Source organism: Melanotaenia boesemani, chromosome 17, assembly GCF_017639745.1.
Source record: "Melanotaenia boesemani isolate fMelBoe1 chromosome 17, fMelBoe1.pri, whole genome shotgun sequence".
NCBI lineage: Eukaryota > Metazoa > Chordata > Actinopteri > Atheriniformes > Melanotaeniidae > Melanotaenia > Melanotaenia boesemani.
In genome coordinates, this window is record NC_055698.1 from 29,029,251 (window position 1) to 29,051,270 (window position 22,020).

The 22,020-nt window shown below is 38.9% G+C and overlaps 1 protein-coding gene across 1 annotated transcript; it reads right to left on the reverse strand.

Moving 5' to 3' along the window:
- Positions 1–11,439: 11,439 nt before the first annotated feature.
- LOC121656450 lies at positions 11,440–21,861 on the reverse strand. The gene is made up of 8 exons (XM_042011441.1): positions 21,844–21,861; positions 20,714–20,829; positions 18,745–18,810; positions 14,407–14,615; positions 13,194–14,194; positions 13,010–13,079; positions 12,468–12,648; positions 11,440–12,109 (listed from the first exon to the last, which is right to left on the reverse strand). Exons 1-8 carry the CDS (start codon positions 21,859–21,861, stop codon positions 11,947–11,949), a joined length of 1,824 nt encoding a protein of 607 aa, XP_041867375.1. The 3' UTR covers positions 11,440–11,946.
- Between the last annotated feature and the right edge of the window lie 159 nt (positions 21,862–22,020).

Consider the following 22,020-nt stretch of genomic DNA (forward strand, 5'->3'; position numbering starts at 1 on the left):
TCTCTGCAGAGCATCTACCAGCACAGAGTCCATCATCAAAGACCCCACCCACCCCCAACATGGACTGTTCACGCTCCTCCCCTCAGGCAGGAGATACAGGAGTCTGAAATGTAGGACAACCAGACTCAGAAACTCTTTCTTTCCTTCGGCCATCAGACTCCTTAACAGCTGATAGGAGTCTGTAACAGCGGTCTGCACCTGCACACTGACTTTATATTGTCAACCACAGTAACTGCAATATTGTTTACTGCTTATGTGTCTTATTAATTAATAGAGATATTGCACAAGCATCTTATCGTCTACTTCATGGCAGTTTTTTGCACAGCTAATCATTCATTGTTGAATGTGGCACAACAGTTTATGTAGCACACTGCACATTTATGTACAAATATATATTTTTATCCTATCTTTATCTTCTATCAAGTCTTTTGTAAGTTGTTTTTCTACTATTTTATAATCTTTATGGCATTCAGTGCGGATGGCAAAGAATTTCATTGTTCTGGAAAACTTGTTTCCTTACTGGGCAAATGACAATAAACACTTCGAATCTTGAATCTCTGAGCCTGCTCACCTCTTCCTCTTACCACCTCTTCTCTCGCAAACATTTCAGCCCAGGGCAATCACTCAGCTTCTCAGGTGTAATCACTGCTCTCCTCTCTCACTCTCCTCACTCCTGCATCACCCACTACAATAATACAAAAACAAACAAAAAATAATAATTAACAGAAGCAGAAGAATAAATGCAGAATAAGTTTTGGCTATGCTCAAACTAATGAATGAGAAAATCTCAGATGGGGGAGAAATGATCTGCTCCTCTTACTACATGTGGACCAACTTGGACGTGGCTGCACCGAATGCAGGGGTCCTCTACTTGCTGAATCGATGCCAGAAAGACGCGGTTGAGTTGTCACGTGTAATACAACAAATCAACATCAGCTGCCATCCAGCGCTCTGTTTCTATTTTAAAGTTAGCTATAGGATGTTTTCTTTTTTCTAACTTTTTCCCCTCAAATAATTGTTAAAATTATGTGTGTAAAAATTGTGTTAAACATGTATTTTACAGCACAGTGCATTTGCAAACTAGCATTGTATTTCCGTTGTTTCGTGGAGACTAGACGTTGCGTTTTTTATAATTCACACCAAGTGCTATGGTGGTAACTTTACATGTTAGCTACATTGTCCAATTTTTATTTAATTATTTATTGCTATGTGTTTTTTTTTTTTGTTTTTTTTAAAATTGAATGTGAAAATGCGTGCTGTATCAGTAGTTTAGGAAGTTATTTAAGAATAACCACAAATATCGTTGGCCTCATTGCATATATTTGCCAAAGTCATATTTAGGCTAAATTACGAGATTTGTTTATACTCTCCTGATCCGCTGATCGACGGTGCAGCATTGCCTATAAAAACCTTCAAATATGACTTAGGCAATTATTCTATGAAAATAATTAAATGAAATTTGCACAAATTTCCTTTGCCACAGTATTTGCTTGATTTACAATCGATTTCAAGGTCTATGGTCTATTCGTCTTGTGTTTGGCTGGTTTGCGCGAAATACTTCAGCATATGAACTTGACATGTTAGTGGTTTATGAACTGCTGCTGTTTGTTTTTCTTTCCCATTTGCCCACTAACCTTGCCTTCTGTTGTGTTTGTGTAGTGTAAATTAATTCTGCAAAATAAAAGCTAATGCAGTGATGATGTAAAAGCAACAATAACCCATTTTTTCCCTTTTAAGCCAATTTGTTCTTAAGCAAAAGTGTGTGTCTGTGTGTGTGTGTGTGTGTGTGTGTGTGTGTGTGTGTGTGTGTGTGTGTGTGTGTGTGTGTGTGTGTGTGTGTGTGTGTGCATAATGATGCTTCCAGCAAGATACTCTGACCAATTTGAGAATGTTGACCAGGCTTTACAGAAAATGGAGGAAGCATGTCTCCTTTTGGAAAGTGGATCCCCAACATCAGTTACTGGTTTCCAAGTCCCTACTGTAAGGATGGGTGACAGAGGTCGGCCAGCTTTCCACATAACAAGAGAGCAGTTGGAGTATTTGCTTCATTTCGACTTTACAATTCCAGACATTGCACTTCTGTTGTGTGTCAGTGTAAGGACAATAAAGAGAAGACTTGCAGAACACAGCCTATCAGTGCAACAAGCTTTCAGCGACATCACAAGTGCAGACCTGCAAGATATTGTCACTGCATATCTGGATACAAATACAAACTCTGGATACAGAATGGTGAATGGGTACCTGAGAAGCATAGGTATCAGGTAAGGTTAGATGTGTGAACTGAGCAACGTAATTAAATTTAAATTTCTTGATGTTACACATTTTTATTTATTTGGTTCCAGTATGGTCTGTACAGTGGTGTGGATGTTAGTGCTATCACTTTACAGCTACAAGGTTCCTGGTTTAAACTTTGGCTAGAGTCTTTCTGTGTGGAGTTGGCATGTTCTTCCTGTGCATGACTTCTGGTATGCTTGCTTCCTACAACATAAAAAAAAAATAAATAAATAAAAATAAAAAACATGCATGTCATGTTAGGCTAATGTATGTTTCCAAAATCCTTTCTGGGAGTGACTTTTAAGTCCTGTGATGTGCTGTCAACCCCACCACCCATAAATTACCTCTGTTCGTAAGCATAAACTGTAAGTGGTTTGGCTTGTTGAATATTTGGCATACATTTGGAAAGCTGAGATTCTTGGATTCAACTGATGCAAACATTGTGAAATATGGTGACTGCAGTGTATGGATGGGCATTTTAAGACATTTTTTAAAGTCGAGTAAGAAAGCCAGTTAAAATCTATTAGTTGTGACATTGTCATTAATGCATGCCCTCTACCCACGAGAATTTAATATTTTGTGGACTAGTGGCATTTATTGTAAAACTGTACTAAATATGTTAAAATGTCATTTGTGACTGCCTTCCTCTTTTTCAGAAAATGCTGTATTTTTCTAGTAACAAATACATCTGTGTTACATTCTGAATATTTGTGGTGTTTTTTTCTTTTTTGTTTTTCTTAAGAGTCTCTGAGTCCAGGCTGCGAGAGACCATGCAAGCTGTTGAACCCTTCGGGAATCTCCTTCGTGGTCTGTGCTTGAACCCTATTCAACGGCGGTTATATTCTGTCCCTGCCCCACTGTCATTGTGGCACATGGATGGGTATCACAAACTTATTCGGTAATTAACGTTTTAAAACGTTTGACCTACACTACCGCTCAAAAGTTTGGGATGACTTTTGCATTATATCCAACAGAAAAGTGATCACAAATGTTTGAGTGGTAGTGTATTTTAAATTATCCATCCCTAAGTGATAGTGTTCTTATTTATTAGTATTGGTTCTACTTGTTTTGGGTTTTTTCCAGGTGGAGAATTGTTATTCATGGGTGTATAGATGGTTACAGCAGAAAGATAATGTACCTCCATGCTTCTAACAACAACAAGGCTTCAACAGTTCACCAGGCCTTTATGGGAGCTGTCCAGCAGTTTGGTTTGCCACACTGTGTCCGCAGTGACAAGGGTGGTGAAAATGTCACAGTGGCCAGATTTATGCTTGAACATCCGCTCCGTGGACCAGGTATCTATATTACACTCACTGTTCCCCACAGAACTTCACTCATTGAATTCTTGACTTAGTAATAAACAAAGTTATGATAAATACATAATTAAGTTGGGAAGTCTGCAAAGTCTGATTTATATACATGTTTATGTACATATTTATCTACTGTACATACTCACCCTGTCAGACCAGATACTGCACATATTATGTGTGTGTGGTCTTTCTTAAAATCACCTGTGTGCTTCTGCCTGCTGCACCAGTACTGCTGCAACAAAGTAATTACCCCACTGAGGGACTAATAAAGGTTTCTTATTATTACTCCAGTACCGTAATTTAGGTGAATGTCTACAAACTGTAGTTGTTGGGGGCTGAGAAGTTGTTTTTTTTAACAGACTCACTGTGTTGTACAGCCACACCTAGTGACAGTAAAAAATACAGCTTATCAATACTTGAATGCAGTTTCTTTGTCCTGCTTACAAAGTGTATAACGAGTCTTGCTCCATATTACATTTTTCTCTCATGTGATCAGTTGGCATAAATATTCACATCCTTAACCCTCACTAACAGCAACAGTGTTTAGGAGAAGGGATGCATGTTTAATGGAGGTACTTTATTGATCCCCGAAGGGAAATGAGAAAACCAGTAAATAAACCTGCAGGTGTATGTTAACTAAATATGTGGACATCACTCTTATTATTATTGAAGTCTTAAATAAAATGTAGAGTTGACTGCAAATAAATATTATTCATCTACCCTGTCAGAACTGAAAAAAAAACCCACTTAGCTCTGGCTTTTCTGCTAAAGTACAAGAAACAGTAAAGTTAAAGAATGACACTTGTTACATTTTTTATTTACTTTAACCAGGTAGTAACACATGCCTTCTGTTGGAGGGGCTTGAACAGTCAGTGTTTGTTATTATTTTATTACTATGTACTGCACAATCGGTTGAGGATGTGTTCAATCCAGTGGTTGAGGAGTCTAGACATGCTAGTCGTTAGCCTCTCCAATGCTAACACAAGGATATCCGTGCTAATGTTTAGCAAAGGGAGTACACAATCCAGTGGATGACCAGCCTAAGCATGCTAGTGTAACGGGTGTGTCTATGGTCCTCTCAGTTCAGTTCCTCACCGAGTCCACACCCGTGACTCTTTATGTAGTCTGCGTTGTGTTCATATGCATGATGATGAATAAGACCACGCTGGACCATGTTGCTGGTTGCTCTTTAATAGCTGTACAAATAAAACAGCAATGAGCTGTGACATGCAGCTTGCTTCATACAGGATGGTCAACAGCCTCCTTCTCTCAGACAGCAAAGCGCGGACTGATGCCCAATACAGGCCTAAGACAGCTCTTTGTACTACAACAATGACATTTTCTTAGTTGAAAATAAAGAGAAAATAAACAAATAAACGCTCATCCAACTGACAGCAGTTACATATGAATGTGTATCAGATACAACCAGAAATAAATGCTTAATTTATAACAAACAAAACAGACATACCTGTACAAATAAAACAGAAATGAACTGTGACATGCACCTTGCTTCATACAGGATGGTCGACAGCCTCCTGCTAGTGAACACATAAGGAGACCCTGTAGCAGGGGCGTCTCCAGGATTTTGACACATCTGGGGCTTAGCCCAGAAGAGAAAATCAGATGAGGGTGCGAAGCGCTGTCTGAAATTTTCCGATGTAGAGACATGCTCCACATACCCTACAGGTATCTGTTTATCTGGATTCAATTGATTAAGGTATTTCATTGTTACCAGTTAATACAAAATAGGCTAGCAATTTCACAAACTTCCCTCAATGGCCCAGGCACAAAAATGCCCCATTCATCAAGTTGAACATACCAACAGCAACTATTCAGCAACAGAAAACACTGAGATGTTTAATAAACCAGGCATATTGTCATGTACAGTATTTACATTGTTTTACTTTGTACATTTAATGCTCTTTACATACTCATATATTATCTATTTACATATTCTTTAACATAACACTCTTTAACATAGGTCTCTGCCTTAACTGTTCTTAACTCTACCTATTTGTCTTTAGATTTACTTCTAACATTTGTGTTGTTCAGTATATCTGTCTTAAACTGCACTCTGCAATCAACTTTACATCTTGTCTTTCTTTTTCTTTCTTCAGTTATCAGGTACAATTAGATCTCTGCGTTAACTCTTTATCTGCACCAACTATCTTTGTTCATTTCTTGTTTGCAACTTTCTCCTTTCACTAGTGTTATTTAGCACTTAACTTTGACTCTCAGGGTGAAGGACAATAATTTTCATTAATAAAAATACTAATTAACAATTATACATTTCTATATATATATATATACAGGCTTGCTGTTGGGTCATGGCATCTTTGAGTGACATTTATTCAGTTGTATATTTACTTTTTTTTTTTCTTTTAATGTTGCTTTAAAGTGCTTGTGTTGTCTGTTATGGTATGAACGATTTAGTATCATAATTATATTTTGTATGTGTTGTATGCTCTGTATGAGTTTCTGCTCATTTACTGTATGTACTAAGATGTGTTTGGTGCGAATTTTATATATTGTCACTTCTGAAAATCTGAAGACAAGACCCCAGGAAGAACAGCAGCTGCTTTGCAAAAGCTAATGGGGATCTTAATCAATTAAACATTAAACAGCTACAGTAAAGGAGGCAGGCTGTGCAGGATTCCTGTCTGCCAGCTACAGTAGCTGCTACCATGCATGAAAAAGAAAATAAACATAATGGTCAACGTTATAGCCCAACTTGAACTTTAACTACTTTCCTTGTCTAGAAGAAGCCCAAGCTTTTACTACTTTTACCTACTTTTAGGTACATACAAAGTCCTCAAAGTCCTCTGTATTTACAGACCGAAGCTAATATCAGATCATTTTGTCCCATGTAATATCAACTAGCTGCTAGCTAGCTAGCTAGCTAGGGTTACCCCACCCCACCCCCCCGCGAAATTACACAGGTTTACAAAGTCATTTCTATTCCCATTACCTCTTTGACTGCTTGCAACCTTTGGGGTAAAGAACTGGGATATTTTTTTCTGTGACATCGTCCTGCCTGGCGCCTCTGTGCGCCCGGTGCTTGCCTGACACCATGAATGACGTTACGTGCAACCTGGAAGCATGTTAACCACTTGCGTGCCAAAGCCAAAGTCGCAGCTTACAAAACAAAAAAAATGAAATAGAATAAATAAATAATGACAATAGTAATAATAAAACATGTCCAAAAACACTGTTTTATTGAAGCATTCAGTATGAGATTTGTTTGAACTTTGAAGATGTCATCAAAAAATAAATAATTATATAAATAAAAAATAAATAAATAAAATATTATATCCGGGGCTAATTAAAAAACATCCGTGGCTTTAGCCCCGAATGTTTTAGCCTAGGGACGCCACTGCCCTGTAGCTGTACAGTACGTGGGATTGCTACAATCTTGGACAATCAAACACCACAAAACTGCATGTCAAGTGCTTCGGAAGAGTTAACAATCCTAGATAGTCAATTTGCATGGATAAAATTACAGAAATACTCAATTAACTATGAGCAGAAAAATGCACCGTACCTTCTCTCAGACAGCAAAGCGTGGACTGAGAGCACTGCCATGCGGGCTGAGAACGGCGCAGCCCTGACGTCATCAAACAGTGACGTCTTAAAGGGACAGTACACTGGAGTAGAAACAAACTACCAAACATATTCTGAACAAAAGGGAAGGAAAGATTTTCTAGTTCAATCGGGATTTGGTGGTATTTCAAACATAAAATTAAAGATATATCACCTTTGTTACATTCACCCCCCATGAAATCCACCAATATCCTGATGACAGTTCTTCTGCAGGAAAGTAAAAAAGGACATGTCTCATACTGGCACACACTGGCACAAGTGAAATGAAAGACCTAGTCTTCACAGTCAACTGAAAAGTTACCCTTTGTGGAAGGTACAGGGAAGAAAGAGGGTGATCAAGCCTCCCAATTCCCTTAGCTCAAGGTGACGCCTGTTACGCCACCCACACTTCCTGCACGTGTCCTAACCTGGCCTTCAGTACCATCATGCGCCTGTGAGGTGGTGTGAACAGAGGTGTCAGCATTTAGTGCAAGTGAAGTGGGTAAGTTGTCAGCAGAGGCCTGAGCAGGACTAGATACTGGACCAAGGGGCAATAGGTCCCTGGAAACAGCCAATTCAGACTCTTGAGAGTCTGCGAGTGGTGAAATCGCTGGCCCTGCCCTGCTATCCCTGGAACACGATGGGTCCTGTGCATCCACATCAAGAGCCGAACCTCCAAGCACTGAAACAGTCACATCTCCTCTGTCAGTGTCATCCGGTTCAGATCCCACACTGTCCAGTGACCCATAAGATGCAGCATCAATATGATTAATCTCAGGAAGTGGCAGGAAGTTGACATCCAGTAGAAGATTTCTGTGCACAACTTTTGTGCGTCCGGCCGCATCCTGGATTTTATAGACATGGATATTTGGGTTGACTCCAACAACTGTGTACATACAATCCTCCCATTTATCAGCAAGTTTCCTCTTTCCTCGTTCACCCTTATTTGCCACCAAAACTCGATCTCCCACAGACAAGCACGTTCCCCTGATGCGCCTGTTATACTGGTGGGCTTCGTGTCGCTGCTCGGATGAAGAGTGTCTCTGGGCAATTTCCATGGCACACTTCAGTGAGGAAAGAAGAGACTTGGCATATGAGTCATAGTCAACAACTTTGGGATCATTCAGAACTGGCTTGAGCATGATGTCCACCGGAAGTCTAGGAACATGCCCAAACATCAGGAAGAAGGGCGCATAACCAGTTGTTTCATGGACAGTGGCGTTATAGGCAAATGTTAGAGACTGGATTTGCTCTGGCCATTGTTGTTTCTCTTTAAGAGGAAGGGTACGCAACATGCAGCCTAAGGTGCGGTTGAATCGCTCAGTTACCCCATTCCCTATTGGGTGGTAAGCAGTTGTATGGGATTTCGCAACACCTGCCAACCAAAGAAGCTCTGAAATAAGGTTGCTCTCAAAATTTGTGCCTTGGTCAGTGTGTATTCTTTCTGGGAAACCATAAACACAGAACACATTATCCCAGAGCTTTTTGGCAACCTGTTTTGCCGTCTGGTTGGCACAAGGGAATGCATGAGCAAGCTTGGTGAAGTGGTCGGTAACCACAAGAACATCCACTTATCTCTGCTTGCTATCTTCTGCTGACTAAGAGTCTAAACACACCAACTCCATTGGTGCAGAGCTCACGATACTTTCCAGAGGTGCTCGGGCAGCAGGTTCTGGTGATTTTCCAAGCACACACCTCTGACAGCATCTGACATATGCACGCACATCTTTCTCCATATCAGGCCAATAAAAGCGTTGCCTTTCCAGTGAGAGAGTACGGTCCTGGCCCTGATGACCCGCCAGGTCATGGATACCTGAAAGCGCTGAGTCTTGTAGACTCCGAGGCAGCACAAACTGGAACCTTCTGTGCCCAGACATGGGGTCCTTAGACACCCTATACAGCACACCATCATGGACTTCTAATTTGTCCCACTGCTTGAACAGCCTAAGGACCTTCAAGTCAGTTCCATGCCTCTCACGCCTGGAGAGAGCAGCAACAAAGGGCAACACTTTAGAGATCACAGGGTCCTGCTGTTGGCTGGACTGCAACTCTTGAATAGAGAACATGGGCAATACATCCTGACCACCTGATATCTGTTGAACCTGGTGGGTCAGGCAAAGTGCTCTATACTCAGCTGCTTCAATCCAGTCACAGTGAGCCTCACAAAGAGCTCTGATTTCAGTTTGACCATATGCCCCACTGAATTTTGGAAAGTCTGATGAGTCAAGAGCCTGAGTTTGACAAGTGAACCTGAAAACATCCTGCACCGAACTCTCCTCAATCTCATTAGCTTCCCAGAGCAGAGATGGGTATGGTTCCTTCAGCAGCCTTTGACCAACTGATTTTGCAAAAAGGTCACGGCTGAGAGCGTCCGCAACCACATTTCGCTTCCCTGGGAGATGTTTGAGATCAAAAGAGTAAGATGCAAATTTGGACACCCAGCGGATCTCACATGCACCCAGCTTTGGCTTTGTCAAAAGGTAGGTAAGCAGATTATTGTCTGTCCACACGGTGAAACTACGGCCCCGTAGCCAATGGCTAAACTTTTCACACATGCTCCACTTTAGAGCCATGAATTCCAGCCTATGAGCTGGATATTTCCACTGTGATGCGCTGAGAGTCTTGCTTGCAAAAGCAATAGGTCTGGCACTGGACTCTCCACGTGGCACTTGAGATAGTACCGCACCAAGACCGTCCAATGACGCATCCACAGACAAGATAAAAGGTTCATCAAAGTCAGGGTGGGCAAGTACGATGCACTCCAACAACATGTTCTTCAGTTGACTGAATGCAGCTTCACATTCTGCTGTCCAATCCGCAGGGCTAAGCTTACAATAGACACCTTGTGACTTCTTGTCTCTAGCAGCACTGCCCCGTCTTCTGACCAGCTGTAAGTGCAAACAAAGACAAGAAGGACTTAATCCTTCAAACAGAGGGTGTACAACCATCAACCTCCATGAGATCTTGAACAGCCATGTTGGCGATGACCTCTACCTTTGAAGGATCCAACTGAATTTAGAATTTGTTTTCAGTCTGATTTCACCTTATTTTCTTAAAACCTGAAAAACACTTGACGTTTCCCCCTTTGGTTTAGTGCAATGACGGGCAATTACATTATTAAGATATTTACATTAAATGAACTATTAATGTAGAAAATATAACAACTTGATATAATTATGACTGACGTGCATTACAACTTACAAATCACTGTGGCTCTATGAAATTACAAAACATTTAATTACAAAATACATTTCACATTATGATTAGAATGACTTGTCAAGATCTACAAGTTGTTTAAATGTTCATACATGTTCATTTCCACATCATGACAACCTGAACTGACTCACATCATCATACGAAACTATGTCAGATTTATTTAGTTAGAAAAATATAAAAGATAGAACAAATTATTCCCCTGCTTTGTATATTTATTAAATACACTGTTAGAAATTGCTGTAAATTTACCTCAAAATATCAACAGTATTATTCTGTTATATTTAAATGCAGTACATTACTGTAAATTTTGGCTGGTGAAATGACTTAGATGAAAAATAACGGTATTCTACAGTATTAATGCTAAGAGGGAAAAAAGACAGTACTTTACAGTATTTTTCGTATTGCATTGTGGGAACTGAAAACTGCTTTGAGCCCACATGTGTTCAAGTTGTGATTTTTCATCTTGTTTTTCATCCATCTTCACCTTGTGAATTAAAAGGTAAGTGCCTCTTTGGTTTTCTTGTTAGCATAGACAAAATACATAACATTTGCAACCAATGCATATTACGCTGTGATGATTTGGTACACTGTTAAATATTGCTCCGTCAAAAAAACAGTAAAGACCTGGCAGCACGGTTGCCAGCAAGTTACTATAAAATCAACAGTGTCTTGCTGTTGCTGAAATTTACAGTTTGCTACTGTTTATGTAAATACAGCATAAAGCTGCTATTTTCTATCTTTACAGCAAAATACTGCCAAAACATGTAGCAGTTAATTAATGCTTATTTACATTTTTTCACAAGAGGTATATTTGCAGAATATTACTGTACACTGCTGTACAAATACAACATATTCTGCTGTACAAGCTATTGAGTAAAGGATTGCTAGCAAAAAGAACTACAATGATGTTTTTTTTATGTTTCTTTTCTAAATCTTGTGATATGTTAAGTTATTGCTTAGCAGTCTTGCTATAAAAATACCATATTTTAAAACAGTGTAAAAATATAACTTTTGAAATGGTGAGTTGAAATTTTAAGACAAACAATACAGCTTCAAAATGTCTTTTCAAAACATGTCACTCTTTATTAAACTTTTGAATAGCATTTAAAAAGCTTTCTTGAAAAACAAATAAAAGCCTGACACACGTTTATGAAAAAAACTAAAATTTCAGCTATTTAAAAAGTAAGCTTCAAGAAGTGCAGTAGCGTGAACACTTGACACAAATAAATACAAAAAATATAATCAAAATTAGTATGACTTAAATGAATGAAATTGCAAAACATTTGTATAATATTAGAAGGTAGACAATAACAAAGCACAAAGCTTGTCCATGTAAATAAACTTCAATTTCAGACACATAAATAATATAAATTATCAATACCGTGTTTTAACAAGTCCTGTAGTCTGTCTAAAAACTGAACTCTGGACATGAACAGAGTGACTGAGTGAGTAGGTACATAACTGAAAGTGGCTGAGTGAACATCTGAACAACTAAGTCAGTGACTATCTGACCAAGAATGACAAAGTGAAAAAAATAGTGTGTGTGTGAATTACTGGCTTGACTGTATTATATGAAGTCCCACGCAAAGTCCATAAGTTTCTTGAGTAGACTGGAGACACGAGGGTTGACTGATGTCACCTTCTTCTGGGCGATCTTTCCTGTCTTCTTTGACTGAACTTTTCCACGTCCAGCCTTGGTGCCTCTCTCGGGATTGATCCCGATGAACCACCTGAAAAATAAGAATTGGTGTTTTCTAATTAAAGTTTACTCGGTAATATAAATACAACAAAGTCTATTCTTGTATCAAGAACACTGCCCTGTACTACACGAGGTGTAGGTAATGTTACATTTTAGCATCTTTTTAGGAGTTACACATTGTCACCTGTAATCCATATACAAAAATGATTCATGAAAAGTGGTAGTTTTCACTGCCCTAATTAGTGGCAGGAAAGCTGTTTTAACAAGCTCCAGGATTCAGATGTTTTGGGCATCTGCATCTGTGAGATTAAATGTGAGCAACACAAGGTCCTCAAAATGCTCACATCACACAATAGTAGCTGAAGGATGTAAGGATCATGGCATCTAACCTTTGAATGAATTCCAGTGTGCATGCAGCATCGTCATGGTACTGAAGATTGAAGGCGTAGTAAGTAGAAAAAACAGCAGCAAGCCCAGTCAGAAAAGTTGGCTGTATGCCCTCACAAATTATGTGCTCTTCAAGGCTGATCATCCAGCGGTGAATACAGCTTCCTGGTGTTTCACCTGAAACTTTACAAAGAAACCCCTGTGTCAGCACTGACATAAAAATGTATTAATTTGCCATGGCTACATTGCAAATGAATGCAAAAGAAATGGAAAACTTTTCATACATTCACAAATAAGTGCTATTCTTTTAACAAAAGAAATTAATTTTAATATGTTGATCATGGACTAGTCTTGATGGACTTTAATTCAAAAGGTGCATATACTGTGTGTTATGAAATTATGTAGCAACCTTTAAAGTATCTAACTTAGTGCCCTTATTCCCAGTATTGTTCAATTTTGTGAAGAAATTAACACTTTTGCTGATATCCAGAAAACCTATGGATTATGTAATCATAAAAAAATATTTTCATATTTCTAAACATACCACAGAGTATCAGTCGAGGAGTTGCAGGTAGTGTGAGGGTCCTTTCAACATCAGCTGCCGTGTCACATGCCTAGGACACAGTTATAAAAGAGTTCCCTGTATTTCATGGATTAAATAGAGACATCTATTTTGCTTGTCAGAACAACCATAGCATGATAGAAAATAAAGAGAAAAAGCAACTTACATTTGCAAGAAGGATCAACCCTTCCAGTGTCTCAGAGAAGTGAGCCATTAGAAGTTGGATGATGCCGAAGGACAGTTCTAGGTTTGGACCCAGTGAAAGGACTGCACGGACATCTGCATTGGTGGGTTTGTTTTTAAAGAACTCTACAATGGTGCTTCCACACTCCTCCATTGCAAGTTCAAGTGCACGTAACACTTTGATATCAGTGAGAAGCTCAAAATGTGCATAAGGACCTTTCTGAGTGAAGAAGTATGGCCATTGCTCTCTTAAATCTGTAATGGCTGGTGCTGGTAATGCATTTATTTGGCGACGCTGCAGGCAGAAGGTTGTTTCCATGAATTGCTTTACTTCTGCTCTTTCAGCCCCATTCGTGCCGTCTCGGCGGTATATCTCCTCCATCCGTTGACGTTTCTGTTCTACTGTTTCATCTGTCTCCTCTGGTGGGAGGTCAGGCTGGAATCGGGTGCAGCCATATGTATCAGTAGGTCCTCTTTTTAGTCCATCACCAGATGAACGGTGTTGGCGAAAGCTGCTGTTGCGGTTCAGATTCTCAATTCGGTTTTTTATTTGAATTAAGAGTGAGGTATAGCCATCTCCCAGTAGTTGACCATTGTCACGTAGATCAGCAAAACTCTGAGGGTACTGGCGGGTGATTTTTCGGCAGACAGTGACACATTGTGAGCGTGTTGGGTTTTGCTCATGTCTCCTCATCTCATCTGCCAAAACTCTGACCATCTGTCGTCGTGCTGCAGGTGAAGGTCTCTTGCCATCAGCTACTGCTGAACGAATTTCCACAGGCATGAGGTTCCATGGCACCTGGAATGTTTCTGGCCACGATTTTCTGATAAGGATGGATGGCCCACAATCTTCTGAGCTGTTAGAGTCTGTGTTTGAGAGTGAGACTACACTTATTGGACTCGAGCAAGAATGTGCTAAAGGACTTGTGACTGCTGGGGCTGGAGAAGGGAACATTTGTAGGTCTAAAGTGATCACCTCTGTCTCTACAATAGAAAAAGCAAAGGATAAACAACACTGGCATTAATGATCAAAATCTGTCTTGTAAATAAAACATTAAAGGGTTGGTATTATTTGTAACTTACAGCTCACATGGAAAATTAAGCATAATGTACATTTTACACAATTAATTACATCAGTAAAAATGGAAAAGATGTAAACTATATAACTATATAATTAAAATTTACTTCAACATTACCATTTTTAAATGCTTCCAAGAGCTTTCGTTGTTGAATGGCAGGCAATAGGTCACTAATATCTTCTTGAGTTACATATTTCAGGTCTTGTGTAGATTCCAGTCCAGAGCCTAATAGCTTGTCAATCAGTGCCTGTTGAGTGCCTTTCTCAATTGTTGGCAAAGCTCTGAAGATGATGCCCTTCAGGTCATCAGTCAAAATGCTCATTGCACTACAAGGAGGGAAAAGAATGGTGAAGAACTATTAGTACCATGTCACCGATTGCATACTCAGGTAGAGGGTAATAATCAAGTAGGTTTTCCTGATTAACACAGTGATAACCGCTTTTGATTGGTGTGATGCAGTGAACACCTACACCATGCAGATACAAAGCCTTGTACTTTTCAGTGATGAAATACACTGAATTATTGTGGATGAGTATCATAATAATCTTACCAACCTCGAGTCCATCCTCATCTTTACTGATAACAACCAACATGTTTTTTCCTGTATTTTGTACCTTTTACAGTTGCTTCATGGGCAACCAATGTATTTGGGGGTCGAAAGTCATAATTTGCAATTGAGTCCCTGATGCCATCATTATAGTCACTCGGAAAAAACTCATTTGCCTTTTCTACTACAATTTCTGGTGGGAAGAAATTGCCAGCACTAAGATATGCTTGCAGAAGCTGATGTCTCTCTGCAAGGCTTGAGCACACATTTTTAAAGTTATGCAGTTTTCTCGCGCACTGTTTGAAGTATGTGTGCTTACTTTCAAATCTCAAAGTCCACAAACGAATGAGTGGCCCAAACTTAATGATGAGCTCTGGATAATGGCTCATGTAATGATGCTTAGGTTTAAGCCTATGATGGGGAAAGGCTTGTTTTCTGAAATGCAAGTATTCATCAATAAGGACTCTTAAATACCCTATCTGGCCAGTGGAAATGGCTGGTGCACAAATCAATGCCACAATTTCCCTTAGTTGTAAAACCAGTTGCCATATCTCATTTTCAGAAGGAGATGTAATCTTCTCTCCAATCAACAATGGTAACAGTCTCAGTAAAGACCAGTTCTGCACAGCATGGCCAGCTAGTCTGTCACTTCCTGGGTTTACCTCACAAGGTTTGTTATTTGCATCGTTACCAAGATACCGGAACTGATTGATTCGTCGATTCATTTCTATATAAGTAAACTGTTTGTCAACAGTGACAAGATGGTTGATAAACAAAGAAAGATCAATGGCAACGACGCCTTCAAACAAATCATGCCCAAGACAAGGAGGCAACCCAGGCTGGCATACATGAAAGAAAGACAGGCTGTTGAATAGAGAGTCAAATTTGATGCCTCCACTATGAACTGAATGTTCCTCCAGGTTCTTAACATGCTCTTTGTATGACTCTGGTGTGCGAGTGTTGGCTCTGGAAAGAGGATCCGCCTGAAAGGCATCTCTGTCAATTTCACAGTATCGACAGAAGGACTTACTGCCACTGAAATTTTCAACAAAACCTCCAATGTTGTGTGAGCCAAGGTTGTCTCCAGCAATGGCTTGCACAATTCCTTTGCATACCTGTCCATCAGGTAACACTATGCCACTGGTCTCAAGGTCTTTTAGCTCTTTCACCAAGCACCCCATGACCAAATCCTGCCCAAAATACTTGAAATCTTGTTCTCTACAAAGAAGAACAAGTTGCATCTGGTCAATACTGGACCGGTTGTGTGGCAATAGGTCAGCAAGTGTGAGATACATAGCCAGTATTTTGTGTTTTTTCTTTCCTGACCCCAGTGGGTTTACAACTTCAAACGAATCTTGATAAAGTATGATGCCTAAAGAGGACCCATCTATTTGGGCCAAGTTTTCTGTGATGTTTTCACCGTCCCACACATCTACAAAAATATCCTTCAACTGGATACGGTTGTGTACTTCACTGTACTGTTTCCTCACAGACTCACAATGAAAAAGGGCCTCAATTGTATGTTTTATAGGGACATACTGAGAAAAACACTCCTTTCCAGCTTCATTCTGTCCTAGACAAATGGGCATAGGTTCAACATAATTAAAACTGTTCTTGAACATGGTTTTCCTGCGCTGCTCTGTTTTTAATGTGTGGCTATTGCATGCTTGGAAGAGATCGTCTTCTTTCAGATCGTCAATAAGATCACTAATAGAAGCCTCTGGAACCCCAAGAGTAACCAACTTCTCCTTTAGTTTAAAAAATAAGTGCAACTGGTTGACATCATAAATTGACTGCATATCTTCAATGATGGTCTGAATGGTGGAGGATGGAAGTAGCAACTTTGCTTGTAATTTCAAATAAAACAGAGCAAGATTCTTCAAAAATAAGGTCTCATCAACATTTTCTGGGCTTACCTCCAAATGCTCACTATTTCCAACTACATCAGTATGTTCATCTGATATCAGATCACTATGAGAGCTTCCAACCTCTGTCACAAGTGCTGTGGCAACAATGGATGCAGTTAGGTTTTCCTCTGTTGAATTTTTTTGTTTTCTGGATAGGTGAGAGGTAAATGTAGATATTACTGCAAATGATTTATCACATTGCTTAAAGGGACATGCCACTGTTCGTCCCTCTTTAATGTGCACTTTAAGATGGGAATAAAACTGAGTCAGTTTATTACATTTGGCACTGCACAAGTCAACATGGCATGCAAGGTCCACTGCAGGGCACAGATTTGATCTTGGCTCCATCACATCCTTGTGATGTCTGTAAAGATGTGATTTCAAAGCTGCTAATTTTTTGAAGTTCCTATTGCAGTCCTGGATGCAACACTGAAGAACTAAGTTAGGGATATTGCTGTGAATTCTCATGTGTCTCGCATAAGCTGCTGTAGTGTTAGATTGATGTCCACAGATCTGACATGGAAACATGATGACAAATCAAACCGGGCAGCCCTTGGGATGGAAGAAAACACAATCTCAACAAAAATGTCCACCAGTTCAAATGTCCATTAACATTCTATGTTGGGAAAAATAACACTAAAACACAATCCAGCAACAGCCAAACTGTAAATATAAATTAACCTTTGAGTATTCTATTTATTTTTATCTTTTATCATTATTATTATTATTATTATTATTATTATTATTATTATTATTATTATTATTATTATTATTATTATTTCCTCGTTTATTTTCATGTCTGCATTCATACAGTCATAAATAACTTTGGGGATAGGAAAATGTAAAAATAAAATAATAGTTTAACTAAAAATGACATGGAAAATTAAATAATTAGGAATATTAACATAAAGTTAATTTAAAACAGTTAAAAATGACAAGAAACATACATTTGTAACATGTTTAATTAGGGACCTTAATGAAAAAACTCATTTTTAAATTATTTGTATAAATTATTGGCACATCATCTCGTTTCTTGAGTAATTTTTATATTTTTGTAATTTTCATTTCAGCAGATTCGGTCCTCCATGGCAGTGGTCACCGTGTTGCTTATAACGGTCTTGTGTACAATAATAAACCAGGTCTGCACCAGCCTCCTAACGACCCATTATTTTAGTCAGGTGTGCTGCAGTATGGACATACTGAAAACCTGCAGGACACTGGCTCAAGAGGTCCCAAGTTGGGGATGTCTGCTCTGTGGCAATTCAGACGCACAGGCACGCACTGTGTCACTGTGCGTAGGCAGGTGACCTACGTGTTTCTCATAACTGTCCCACATTTCTGTACAACAATAAGCTAGAGTAGAACAATTAATCATTGTTAAAAAGAACTGAAATGTTTCTGTTTGAAGAGCATATTTTCCATAAAATGTATTTTGCTCCAATATAGGTCGTAACAACATCTGCATACAGTACAGGCTATGTTCTTATAATAAACTTATCACGTTATAACGTGATACGTTTCACGTTTTTACAATAAACTTTTCACGTTATGACATGATAAGGTCCGATTTTTTTTATTTGGGTGACAGCTCCACGCTTCCGTATCTCCCTTCTCTCCACTGATCAGGTCTAATACACCAGATGACCGACCGAGCTGCAAGTTGTGTTTCAGAGGCAATGCGTCACAACGAGATATATTAAATAGTCCACTCACTTAAAACTTACGATTTTAAAGGTTAAAAAAAACTTAATTAACGTATTAATAATTGATTCAATGTTTATTTCTTTCGTAAGTGACCATGGTATAAGTGGGATAATGCCATTCGAGGTGTCATTAATTAGAAATGAATGGACAACGCGGTGGCGTGCACCGTCGGATACGAAGGAGAGGACGGTTGCTTCCTCGTAGTTGCTGCGCATCGGAAGGTTCACGCATCTGTGTCATCCATTCATTTCTGATACACCTCGTCGGGAATTAGCATAACCCTTAGATAAAACTCACCTTGTAATTTGAAAGATCCAATTTAGAAATCCAGGTCCACTTGGCTGTGTCACTGTTTGCTTCCCACTGAAACAAGAGGTAAAAAAAAAGTTAGTTGCACTTCCAGTATCATCCACCTTCTCCAAATTGGATGAGAAGGAATATCATGCAAAAAAAAAAAAAAAAAAAAACCAACTTAATATTAGCAACTGTAGAAATAGTTAATCATAGCTGGCCACAGTGACCACTTGAGATTAGACGTTAGAATCGTTGTTTGTGTCAGCTCAGTCTCAAATCAGACTGAAAACTTTCGAATTAACCTGATTCCAATCCAATGGGCATTACTCACTTTGACAATAATTTACTTAAAGGAAACAGTTTTTGTAAAATAATTGCAAAAGTAATAAGACATAAATGCAACGTTACAAACGTTTTATTGATGTTGGGATCTGATGGTAGGTATACGGAAGCGTGGAGCTGTCACCCAAATAAAAAAAAAATCGGACCTTATCACGTTATAACGTGATAAGTTTATTATAAGAACGTAGCCTGTACTGTATGCAGATGTTGTTACAACCTATATTGGAGCAAAATACATTTAATGGAAAATATATTCATCAAGCAGAAACATTTCAGTTCTTTTTGACAATGATTAATTGTTCTACTCTGGTTTATTGTTGTACAGAAATGTGGGACAGTTATGAGAAACACGTAGGTCACCTGCCTACGCACAGTGACACGGTGCGTGCCTGTGTGTCTGAATTGCCACAGAGCAGGCATCCCCAACTTGGGACCTTTTGAGCCAGTGTCCTGCAGGTTTTCAGTATGTCCGTACTGCACCTGCCTCAAATAATGGGTCGTTAGGAGGCTGGTGCAGACCTGGTTTATTATTGTACACAAGACCGTTATAAGTAACACAGCACGTCTTTGTGTCGACAACTTATTTCTCCCAGTCCCAGCGGTGCATATATAATTTTCATTTTTATTGTCAGGAGACAACATATTATTAACTGAAAGCAGCGCGCACACTCTCTACTGCCACTCAGACACATGCACGCACCGTCTCACTGCGTGCAGGCAGGTGACGCACCGTGTTGCTTATAACGGTCTTGTGTAAAATAATAAACCAGGTCTGCACCAGCCTTTTAACGACCCATTATTTTAGTCAGGTGTGCTGCAGTATGGACATACTGAAAACCTGCAGGACACTGGCTCAAGAGGTCCCAAGTTGGGGATGTCTGCTCTGTGGCAATTCAGACGCACAGGCACGCACTGTGTCACTGTGCGTAGGCAGGTGACCTACGTGTTTCTCATAACTGTCCCACATTTCTGTACAACAATAAACTAGAGTAGAACAATTAATCTTTGTTAAAAAGAACTGAAATGTTTCTGTTTGAAGAGCATATTTTCCATAAAATGTATTTTGCTCCAATATAGGTCGTAACAACATCTGCATAGTACAAGCTGTGTTCTTATAATAAACTTATCACGTTATAACGTGATAAGTTTCACGTTTTTACAATAAACTTTTCACGTTATAACATGATAAGGTCCGATTTTTTTTATTTGGGTGACAGCTCCACGCTTCCGTATCTCCTTTCTCTCCACTGATCAGGTCTAATACACCAGATGACCGACCGAGCTGCAAGTTGTGTTTCAGAGGCAATGCGTCACAACGAGATATATTAAATAGTCCACTCACTTAAAACTTACGATTTTAAAGGTTAAAAAAAACTTAATTAACGTATTAATAATTGATTCAATGTTTATTTCTTTCGTAAGTGACCATGGTATAAGTGGGATAATGCCATTCGAGGTGTCATTAATTAGAAATGAATGGACAACGCGGTGGCGTGCACCGTCGGATACGAAGGAGAGGACGGTTGCTTCCTCGTAGTTGCTGCGCATCGGAAGGTTCACGCATCTGTGTCATCCATTCATTTCTGATACACCTCGTCGGGAATTAGCATAACCCTTAGATAAAACTCACCTTGTAATTTGAAAGATCCAATTTAGAAATCCAGGTCCACTTGGCTGTGTCACTGTTTGCTTCCCACTGAAACAAGAGGTAAAAAAAAAGTTAGTTGCACTTCCAGTATCATCCACCTTCTCCAAATTGGATGAGAAGGAATATCATGCAAAAAAAACAAAAAAAAAAACAACTTAATATTAGCAACTGTAGAAATAGTTAATCATAGCTGGCCACAGTGACCACTTGAGATTAGACGTTAGAATCGTTGTTTGTGTCAGCTCAGTCTCAAATCAGACTGAAAACTTTCGAATTAACCTGATTCCAATCCAATGGGCATTACTCACTTTGACAATAATTTACTTAAAGGAAACAGTTTTTGTAAAATAATTGCAAAAGTAATAAGACATAAATGCAACGTTACAAACGTTTTATTGATGTTGGGATCTGATGGTAGGTAGGCTACTGCATATAGACAAATTAAATAATGCACTTCTTTTTTTTAAAGATTACAGTTTAAGTTTTGTTTATCATTTTCATTTTTACCAAAATGACCTCCTTTCAAACTGGACCCTCTGGTGATCTGATTTTGGCCCCTGGGCTGTATTTGACCCCCTGCTCTTTACAGTGTTGTTATGTAATAGATGGGTTATAATTTACTTTTGTTTTGTAATTGTAGATTATAAAATGAATATCAGGACGTGTCTTTTTATCTGAAAGAAATATCAGATTGGGACTGAATTCTAAAATGTGTAATTACAGTATGTAGATAATGTTATATTCTCACCATTAAAAGAAATATTTTGTGGGTTTATTATTTACATCAAAGCATAAATGATTAGAGCTTTTGTAGTTAGTCGACAGTCTTGTGTTTTCTGGTAAACTCTGATATAATTTACATTCTCTGGTCCTGCAAGTTTATCTATTTAAATCCTTCTCAGGAATCTCAGCCCACACATTCTGTTTCTTTCTTTCTCTCCTATGTGAACTTAGTTTAGACTAAATAACTTCTGATTTAACAACCGTTGGTCCATTAAAGTAAATGTGGTTTAACTCCACCATCTAATATTTTACAGCCTGTTTTCTGACATTTTCTCCTCCTGTTATTTCTTGATGTTTCTTTAGCTTTTCTCAGCTCTATGTATCAGTACTACAGTGAAGTTCTTCATAATAAACATGTCAGAAGTGGTTTTTACTCCATTTCTTTATATTTTAAAATTTCAGATCAATTTGATTTCCCATTTAAACATTTGCTGTTTGTCCTCTCATCTTCTGTCCTCCTTCACCATCTCTTGCTCTTCTGTCTCTTTGTCCTTCTCTTTGTCGTT